This window comes from Populus trichocarpa, chromosome 9, assembly GCF_000002775.5.
Source record: "Populus trichocarpa isolate Nisqually-1 chromosome 9, P.trichocarpa_v4.1, whole genome shotgun sequence".
NCBI lineage: Eukaryota > Viridiplantae > Streptophyta > Magnoliopsida > Malpighiales > Salicaceae > Populus > Populus trichocarpa.
Genome location: NC_037293.2, coordinates 2,353,936 through 2,364,733, shown reverse-complemented (window position 1 = coordinate 2,364,733; position 10,798 = coordinate 2,353,936). Strand labels below are relative to the sequence as shown.

Sequence of the window (10,798 nt, the reverse complement as noted above, 5' to 3'; positions counted from 1 at the left end):
AATTTGTACATGACAAATGTGTCTACGTGAAAAGACTATATTACCCTAAATTTTAGCTACCACAAAGTTTTTCCAACACGGTTTAGTGTTTTACTTAATTAATAGCTTTGAACTAACAAAAGAAACTCAAATCATTTCTATATAATCTTACACTCTTTTAACAAATCAAGAAAAAGTTTCAAATTACACACAAAGTACTTATTACTGATACCAAATAACTCGTGATATTTTCATGTATTTTAGAACCAAGATGCTTATTATCTAGACCAATAATACAAAACTCGTAACTAGCCTGTGAAAATTTTAGAATAATGGTCTTTTAAATTGAAAACAACATGGTAAGTGAATAGGAAAAACAAATATAACAAGTTTTAATTTGAGTAAGATTATAAAAAGATATGTGATATTTTTTGTATTTGATGGTAAGGTGTCCTCAAGTCATCCTTAAAATTTATTAAGATTAGATTTTTCACCAAATTATCTTTAGGATATGTCCCAGATTGAGATTGAGATCGACTTAGTGTATTTAAAAAAGTTTAATAGATTCCTTTAAATACTGACTCTAAAGTTTGAATCTAGAAAGTAACAACAACTCTCCCCTCTTTATTATGGTCAACAGCAGCATCTATCACGTACGATAATAGCAAAACCAACTCCACCTTCAACTAAACTCGATTCAGCTAACTAGTTATACCATGCACGAACCAAGAGCAACCACCACCGATGAGAGACTCTCCTTTAGTAGCTCATGTCTTTAATGTTAGACAAGGAAATAGTTGTTGCTTATATATGACAATATTATAGGACTATGAAACTGTTGTCCATATGAGAAAAAGCTAGGATTTTTTGGTAATTACATGTCTTCATTATCAATAGAGTTTAAAGAGGTGTGTGTCACCTTTGTGGGTCTCTTGTGTATGTATTTTGAAAAGTCCATCTGAGCTTTAGATAAGATTTTCTTGTTGTTACATCTATAGTATTGATATGCGACAACTATTTTATTGTGTTTGGAAATAACAATAATTAATAAATATTGCATTTCAGAAATGCGATAAAAGATTAATTTTTTTAAAATAATATTATTATATTAAAAAATTTAAATTACTTTGCTAATTTTTTTTAAAAAATCCCATAAAATTAAGGTAGTTTTTTAGGGGAAAAAAGAAAGTCACTAGACGATAAAAGAACGTACAGGTGAGGATATAATGAAAGACTGATTTTATTTCTCTGGCCAACCTGTTTTTTTTCCTAGCCTAGTATAGAAAGCGTGATCGAGTTGGGTAACGCAAGGATATCTCCTCCCTCCCTCCCTCGTTCTTCTTGTCTTGCTCTTGCCCACTCACATCACATGCGCCTCCATACCATATGCTCCTCACGCACGCTGGCACTCTTCAAATTGAGCTGTAACTGTAGTAATAACACCAGACGACGTCGTCCAGGACCTGGTGCTGTGCTGACTTGAAAAGCGCCTTTAGAATTACGTTTCAAAAACGTTTCATGAAAATTAGAATTTTTTAAATAATTGTTTTTATATTTTAAAATTGTTTTAATATATTTATGTAAAAAATAATTTTTAAAAAATAAAAAAATATTATTTTAATATATTTTTAAATAAAAAATACTTAAAAAAACATTTCCACACTTACAAACACTCCAATTTAACTTTGACTTTTTTTCCCTTTCTTTCTATAAACCCCCCCTACTGGCACTGCGCTCGCGGCCGCTATCAGATCTCTCTCGCTCTACTGGATCTAAAAAAGAAACACAATGTCGACTCGCTTCATTTTCCTCCTCTCTCTCACCGCCCTCCTTCTCTTCTCTCATCTCTCTCCCTCTCTCTCTAAACTCCAAAACGCTGCCGCCGAAGATGACGATGAGGATCTTAGTTTCCTCGAAGAAGAAACCGACGCCGTTCCTCACGGCCAAGGCCACGGCCACGACCACGACCACGACCACTACCCCGATCCGGACCAATTCGACGAAGAATTCGACAACGAAGATGACCTCGACAACTACTCTGATCTCGATGATTCCGAATTGGATTCTTACAAGGAGCCTGAGATTGACGACAAGGACGTCGTCGTTTTGAAGGAAGGGAATTTCAGTGATTTTGTGACTAAGAATAAGTTTGTGATGGTGGAATTCTACGCGCCATGGTGTGGTCACTGCCAGTCGTTGGCTCCCGAGTATGCGGCGGCTGCTACGGAGTTGAAAGCGGAAGAAGTGATGTTGGCTAAAGTGGATGCAACGGAAGAGAATGAGTTGGCTCAGGAATATGATATTCAAGGCTTTCCTACTGTTTATTTCTTTGTTGATGGAGTACACAGGCCTTATCCTGGCCCAAGAAACAAGTAAGTGTTTGTGTTTTTTTTATTTCTTTCTTTTTTATATAAATTTACGATTGATGTAATCGAATGCAATGTGATGTAGAGATGGAATTGTGACATGGATCAAGAAGAAAATAGGACCTGGTATTTACAATATAACAACAGTGGATGATGCTGAACGTTTGTTGACTTCTGAAACTAAACTTGTCTTGGGCTTCCTCAACTCTTTGGTGGTACGCTTTGCTGCTATCACTATTTTCCGGTTTGGTTTGGTTTGGTTTCACAACAATGCATCCTGGTTTTGTTTCATGTCTTTCAACCTATGATCTGCGTTACAATTTGAAATTAATCGCTTCAGTGTCAAGTAGCAATTTCCTTTCTCACTATGGATCATTTAGGCAATTTATGCTCTGAATTTTGCATCATATTCAAAGGTACAGATCTGCTGTGTAGAACATGTGTTAGCTTAATTTTATTTTTTTTGCAGAAATAGTTCTGACCATGAATATCAAATTTAGAAATGGAAAGAGCACAACTCATGAGCTGATTCTTGAATGGTTTTCACATCTTGAGATTATCGTAGTTGTTAGAACATTATGTGCATTTGTTCTATAATTGATTCTATGCTAGTTTACTTCATAAAAAAAACAGGGTCCTGAAAGTGAGGAACTTGCTGCTGCTTCAAGACTTGAAGATGAGGTCAGCTTCTACCAAACTGTGAATCCTGATGTGGCAAAGCTTTTCCACCTTGACCCACAAGCTAAACGCCCAGCTTTAGTCATGCTTAAGAAAGAGGCTGAGAAACTGAGTGTTTTTGGTTTGTTCTTCCCTACTCCCATTTTTGTTGGAGCTCTTAAAATTAATCTTTTAATAGGCATTGCTCTTATATATAGTTTCTCATTCTGCAGATGGTAATTTTTCCAAGTCTGAGATAGCTGAATTCGTATTTGCCAACAAACTGCCATTGGTGACCATTTTTACTAGGGAAAGTGCCCCTTTGATTTTTGAGAGTACAATTAAGAAGCAGGTTTGGATACACATTGCTTTGTTTTGGACTTCTGAGTGCAAGTATGCTGTTTCTAATAGTGTACTAATCTGAACAATGGTCCCATATTTTCTTATTCTCAGCTTTTGCTGTTTGCAATTTCAAATGATTCAGAAAAGGTTGTCCCAATTTTTCAAGAGGCAGCCAGATTATTCAAGGGAAAGGTAACTTGAGTTCAATAACCAGTAACCTTCATTTTAATACCTTTTGCTGGTGATAATAGACATGCAACTATTTTTTAGACAACTTTGTGGGATATAACTGTAATATATCATGGACTGCAGCTTATCTTTGTATACGTGGAAATGGACAACGAAGATGTTGGGAAACCTGTTTCAGAATATTTCGGTATCAGTGGAACTGCCCCCAAAGTAATTTTTCTTCTCAGTATGAATTTATGATACTGATTGTTGGTGATTTCATATGTTTGGTGCAATTGAAGCTTTTGTTGGTATCAATTTCTATCTAGGTTCTTGCATACACAGGAAATGATGATGCTAAAAAATTTGTATTTGATGGGGATGTTACCTTGGACAAGATTAAGGTGGGAACTTTCTCCTTATGGTCTTCAATTTATATTCAGCTTTAACTGTGGTTGGGTAATGGTTTTTCTTCTTCTTCATGCATCCATTTGTTCGTTCATAGGTTGCTTTTCCTGCTATTTTGATGAGTTCAATGAACAGGTATGCCAATGCCAAAATCTGTAACATTTTGATCTTTTTATCTTCTCTCAGGCTTTTGGGGAGGATTTCATTGAAGACAAGCTCAAGCCTTTCTTCAAGTCGGATCCAGTTCCTGAATCAGTGAGTTGCTAGGTTTTGTTTTCTCAACTAGGTTATTTATTTAATCATTCTTTTATTCGAGAAGAACTAATTGATTTATTTTATTTTGTCTTATTATCTGACATTTTTTATGGTGTTTGATTGTTATAGAATGATGGGGATGTAAAGATAGTGGTTGGGAATAACTTCGATGAAATTGTTTTGGATGAGTCAAAGGATGTTCTTCTTGAGGTATTGTTGCAACTGATAAATGCATGAATATACCCATTCTCTTTTTGGTTCTTTTTACTTGTGCGCTTTCTAAATGTTTGTTTGGTTGACTAGATCTATGCACCATGGTGTGGGCATTGCCAATCTTTGGAGCCAACATACAACAAACTTGCCACACATTTGAGGGGCATTGAGTCTATTGTTATAGCCAAGATGGATGGAACAACAAATGAGCATCCCAGGGCAAAGGTACTTGTATTTCAATTTGATCTATGGCGTGGGATTTGAAAATGCCAAGAACTTGTTTTGCCTTTGTTTTTTTTAATATAGCAGTTTGTCGTTTTTAGAACTTGGATTTATAATAGATGAGTGTCCTTTGTGAGTAAAATAATGTGGGGATAAACTTCTATGGAGGATTAAATTCAGACTGGATACCCATGGTTTCCTACTTATAATTGCCCAATGTTGGGAGCCTTAAAATGCCTAGGTATGTACCACCATGAATACCACTTGCAACCCCTAGTTTTTACCTGGAGAAGTCAAACTCAGTTGAAGACAGGTGAATGAAGTTGTTTGACCAGAAACTAGTAAACGCGGTTTGGTTGGGTTTGCTTTACAGACCAACTTTTACAGGAGAGAGGCTTGAACTAAGACCTCTACTGTTCCAAAGCTGTTTGTGTTGGAGCATATTTATATTTCATATATTTTAAATATAATCAATTTACTTAATTTGTTTTTTCCTGGTTCAATCTCTGAATCTTTGATCATCTCCATTTTCCAAATCAATGACTTGGCAATTCTGAAAACATTGACTTCTATATAGAGTGGAAAGTGGACTGTTCAGTACTTTTGCTTTTCAATTCAATGCACAATAATTTTTTTTTTTTAATGGTGTTGGAGTGCAAAATCTCAAAGCTAAAAGTAAGAGGAAGTTTGTAGTGAAATTCTACTCACTTATTTTTTCTCCATGCAGTCGGATGGGTTTCCCACGCTCCTCTTCTTTCCTGCTGGAAACAAGAGCTTTGATCCAGTAAGTGGCTGTTACAAATTTGACATTGTGTTTTCACTATGGCTTCTGCCCATTATAGCATTTAAATTTGGAGTATATTTTTGTGATATGTTTTGGATAATTGGTGTTGGGCAGATCACCGTGGACACTGATCGTACCGTGGTTGCATTTTATAAGTTCATCAAGAAACACGCATCGATTCCATTCAAGCTCCAAAAGCCAGCTTCAGCATCAAAAGCAGAAAGTTCAGATGCCAAAGACGGCATTGAGAGCAGCACGAGAGATGTGAAGGATGAATTGTGAGGATCTTATGTGGTTCGCTAATTTATGTATCTTGTAAGGTTAAGGCAGTAGCTTCAGCAGAAAATAGAGCGAGTAGTGTAAGAAATATCCAAAGGAGAAAATCTATTGTGACCACCGAACCTACGACACCCCATCCTCAGTGAAACTGACTGGGAAAAAATTGAATTATGTATTATGGTTCTGAATTTTGCTTCGTTTTCTGAAGGTTTTCTGGAAGAGTTTAATAAATCTGGGCGTCTCTTCCCTGGTTCCTGTTATGTGCACTTGTTGAGGAAATGAATTTCCCAGATCTATGTGGGTTCTTCTAGTCAATCCCATGCGCATTGGTTCTGGTGGTGGGCTCCACACGAGTGGAAATTCTATGTTAAAGTTTTTAATTCTTAGGCAAGCAAAGCTAATTATACGTGGCCGAGTTTCCTGGAGGGTCGGAAACAAAGACGTCCCTCCTGATCGGTCAACCACTCAAGTCCCCATTGCAAGAATGGCAATGAAAACGACCATTTAGCTCCACCTCCCCTTTATTTGAATTGTTTGACTCCATCACCCATCACCTTTTTTCCATGGTTACCGGACTCGGGTTGACCTGGATCTTGGCAAGGTCTAAGGTAAGTAAAAGCTAGGCTTCCAATTGATCTGGTGAATTCTATCTCATTTATGAGGTTGATGAGGTTAACCTGTGACCCGATAAAAAAAAGAAGATAAATGTTAATATATATATTATGTTTATAAAAAAAAGTTATGTTTTTTTCAATGTAGGAGAAAAATATTTTTGATTCAAATACTTCAATTTAAAAGGAGAAGATAATATTTTTTTTAATGTGGGATGAAAAACTTTTGAAATAATCATTTAAATTTTATTCTATATCTTTATATATTGTTTTTTAACTTTTTCATATGGGATATTAAAATCTCAGACACTTTTTTTTTTACTTTCTCAGGTTGACCCGGGTCAACCCATGTGAACAGGAACTGGCTTCTTAGTCGGGTCAACCCTCAGGAAGGGTTTGATAGCTATGTTTTTTTCTGCCTCCAACCTCGGGTGAATGATTTTCTTCACACTATATACATAACTCAATTTAAATTTAATTGCACAGGTGGCTCGCGCTATGTCGCGGGCTGATCTATTTTTTTTTTCAATGTAAAAAAAAAATATCAAGGTGATGTAAATATTTTTGAAAAAAGAAAAGAAATATGAGTTTGATCATTAACTCGAATGAGTTTAATAAGCTTGACTAATTTAATAACATGATTAGAAAATCATATATTGATAACAAATAAAGCAGAAAAAAAAAAATCAACAATGATTCAATGCAAAAGATGAATGCTTGTCAATATTGTGAAAATATATCCTTACAATATTCCTAAAACATCTCAATAATCTTATCTATTAACAAAGTAAAAATTAAATGAGATTAGGATAATTGCGTAGAAAAAAAAATTGAATCTCGATTCCCAACAAATAAAATTATAAATGACAAAATTGAAAAGAGAATAATTTTAAAAAACAAAGAAGAAATTAACTTGAGTATATCCAAGCCAAAAGATAGGTGAAATTTTTGAAAAAAAAAACTTTCAAAGCAACCAGACATAAACTATTTTTATCATCCAACTTGAGTGAAAATCAAACAAAAATTATTACCTAGCCGTGGAACTAGGATAACCCCGTGAAAAGCAAACTGAATAAACTCACGAAACTCAATTCTCAAACCAAAATAATATTGAAAGGCGGAATTGTAAAAAAATGAAAATCAATGAAAAAAAAGGTTTGGGTCAACCCTAATGAACCTGCTAAATTCATGACCTAAGACATGATACCAGGATAAATTCATAGAAAGGAAAGTTAAAAAAAAGAACAAATATCGATTTCCAATTAACCCAATAATTATAGATAAAATTTACAAAATTATTTTTTAAAAAGGACTTAAAAACGACTAAAGCCAACCTGGTCTAATCTTCAAGACTTGTGACACGGATCATGAGATCGGATATTACAACATAAAAGGTAAACAAAAAAAATGTCAAATTCCCAACCAACCAAAATAATTAGGGACAAAATTGAAAAAAAAAATTCAATAAAAAAAGAGAAAAAAAAGTAAATTTGAAAAGAATGAGGATCAAATTTGATACAAAAATAAAATAAAATCATAGGGATGGAATAGAGAAATAATTTCAATTAAGAAAGGATAAGAAAAAATCCAAATCAAAATCAAAAGAATAAGGACCAAATTTGATATAAAAATCAAATGTCAAGTGATGAAATTGAAAACAAAAACTAATTCAACAAAATATTCAAGACTAAATACATTACAATAAAAAAAATGAGAACTTAATTTGATTCAACAAACAAATAACCAAACTTCTTTGTTTTTTTACAATGATCATCGTGTTTTTCTAGGAGGGAAGAGAGGAAAGAGGGAGGGGAGAGAAAAGGCACAACCAGAGCTCAACTGCTTATCTTCTAGTGACACGCGCTTAACCACCATGACAAAGGCGATAATGCATCTCGAATGCCTCCCTGGAAGGCGACGTTCAAAGTTCTTACAGTGGTACCAACCAATTTTTTATTTAAATTATATTCTATACATAATAAAAAAAAAACCCAATTACCCTTAACCCCATATGAGATTAACAAAAAAAAAAAAAACCAGGACAAAATGATAAAGGTACCTTTGCATCCAAAGCCAGAAAAGTTTAATTCTCAGGGGCATGTAAGTTATTACACTATACAAAAGAAATCGAAAAACTAAAATTGCCCCTTGATTGAAGCAATTTTTTTTTTCTTTTAAGGGTGATTTAGTAATTACATTGTGTAACAAAGATGTAAAAATATTGATTAGCCTCATTCATTCTTGTAATGACTAAAGAGCCAAGCTAAATGATTTTGCTCTCTAAAGGAAAATAATTTTATTATGTGAATCCACAATGAAATGTGAGTGTGTGCATAGTAAAAAACTTATCAGTTTTTTTTTAACTAGATCACACCACGTCATGATTCAGATTATTTTTTTTAAATGTAAAAAAAATATCTAGACATTGTTAATGTTTTTCCTAGAAGAAAAAACTTTTTAACCGTGTTAGAATTGACTCAATATAACCTAGTTGACTTGATGGATCTAAAGGCTAAAGTATTTGCTAGTAATCATGCCAAGTTATATGTGTGTTTAAGGGTTTTGGGATCAAACATCTTCGTTGTGTTTTTAATCTATACTTCCTACCCTCCCAAAAACATGACTAAGATATGTTTTTCATTAATCTCAGTCTTATTCCATAATATATCTAAATCCTAGATATACATTTCCAACTCTCCAATTTGCTTCAAATCTATCAACTCTTCTAAATGATCCTCCTATCCTCCAAACCTGTAAACATATAGCTTCTACGTATTTTTCCCAACTTAATTTTTGGTTCCCGAAACTTCTTATAATTTTTTTATAGCAGTAAAGAGCAATACCATCTAGATAATAGGATGTTATTTTAAGCTTTTCAAAATATTAAGTACATTTATACAACTATTTATGAACATCTTCACCCTCAAATACTGGAAAGAAGTGTTTGGGTTTATGTACCTTATAAGCAGGGATTCTTTCTTCATTCACAAGACGAGCTCTGGAATCTAATCCCTCCTAGATGCAAGTCTGTTTATCTTTGCCTTGGCTGGAGCTATCCGGAACTGGAGAAAACTTTTGCAAAGTGAACTTTATCTATAATTGTGTCATAGTCCTGATATCTCCAATACAAGCTTCTTAACTTTTAATGGTATGATCAAACTTATGACTTTGTATTTTTAGTAGGTCCACCGATTGCTTATACTTCTGACTAGTTTTCTTCTTAACTTTTTCAATGGAATCCTCTAGTTGTTTAAAGTTAGCTGCATTAAGGTAAGTGTAAGGTTTGCTCTGATACCACTTGTTACAAAAGTGATGGATAACTCTCCTGTGAATCCTGTGATTGATTGGATTTAATGAGACTGAGTTGTAGAAAATAGATGCAAGAAATTCAGTATTGTAGAAGAATGGAGTAGACAAAGATGAAGAACATAAAGGGATTCACCCGGATGAAAAACATACTAAACGATGCGTAGCACGAGTAATGGAAGCAGTGCATTGCATCGAGTATTCAGCAAAACGATGAGCATCAATCTTAATGAAACGGTGCGTTGAAACTTGTAGCGATAATTTCGGATTTGAATTTAAATAGCCAACAGCCCACTCCTTCTTCTTCCCCGAGACAAAGTGCGGCATAATCTAAGGGGTCACCTTGCCGTTTACTTAATTTTAACTACACTTGCGATCAACTTAAAGTGGGAGTCCATTACATGATTGCCAAATAAAATAAAATAAATGGAAGATTTGCCTACAAGCAAGGGCCACTGCCCACCTTTTGCTTTTTAATTAGAGTATTTGGGTGTGTTTGTTTTTCAAAGTGTTTTTTACTTGAAAATGTATTAAAATAATATTTTTTAATTTTTAAAAATAATTTTTATCATCAGCTCATCAAAATTATCTGAAAACACAAAAAAATATTAATTTAAAATAAAAATAAAAATAAAATTAAATTTTTTAAAAACATTTTAGAAACGCTAAAACCAATAAACATAATCTATTCATTTGCTTCGCCCACCTTTTGCTTTTTGCCGAGGGTATTTGAGAGTGTAATTGTGATTATTTTTCAAAATGTTTTTTACTTGGAAATGCATTAAAATAATATTTTTTATTTTTTAAAAATAATTTTTATCATCAGCTCATCAAAATTATCTGAAAACACAAAAAAAAATATTAATTTAAAACAAAAATAATAAAAAATTAAATTTTTTCAAAAACATTTTAAAAACACTAAAATCAATAAATCTAATCTATACATTTGCTTCGGCGGTGGTAAGCGCTTGGGGTTTGCACCCATCAGTCTCCCACCTTCAAAATTCATATTTAGGATAAGTATTTTTTTAACCATACAATTATCTTATCTTAGAGACAAGAAGGCAACGAAGATCAAAATTACAAAAAAAAAAAATAATAAATAAAAAAATTCTATGGTGTTTATTGGATACTTGTAGAGAAAAGAAATAGACATAAAATATATTAAAAAAATAAGTTTTTAATAGAGTTAATGTATTAAAAATTAT

At 33.4% G+C, this 10,798-nt stretch overlaps 1 protein-coding gene across 1 annotated transcript; it reads left to right on the top strand.

Annotated features, from left to right (window-relative positions):
- The first annotated feature begins 1,690 nt into the window (after positions 1-1,690).
- Positions 1,691-5,933, top strand: LOC7489337 (protein disulfide isomerase-like 1-4). The gene is made up of 12 exons (XM_002313476.3): positions 1,691-2,351; positions 2,431-2,560; positions 2,979-3,144; positions 3,236-3,354; positions 3,456-3,536; positions 3,657-3,743; positions 3,842-3,916; positions 4,107-4,175; positions 4,305-4,385; positions 4,479-4,613; positions 5,338-5,394; positions 5,509-5,933. Exons 1-12 carry the CDS (start codon positions 1,768-1,770, stop codon positions 5,674-5,676), a joined length of 1,752 nt encoding a protein of 583 aa, XP_002313512.1. The 5' UTR covers positions 1,691-1,767; the 3' UTR covers positions 5,677-5,933.
- Positions 5,934-10,798: the final 4,865 nt, after the last annotated feature.

Coding starts and splice junctions, on each gene's coding strand:
- LOC7489337 (XM_002313476.3), top strand. CDS start 1,768: ATGTCGACTCGCTTCATTTTCCTCCTCTCTCTCACCGCCCTCCTTCTC. Junction 2,561..2,978: donor GCTTCCTCAACTCTTTGGTG/GTACGCTTTGCT, acceptor TAAAAAAAACAG/GGTCCTGAAAGTGAGGAACT. Junction 4,386..4,478: donor CAAAGGATGTTCTTCTTGAG/GTATTGTTGCAA, acceptor TTGGTTGACTAG/ATCTATGCACCATGGTGTGG.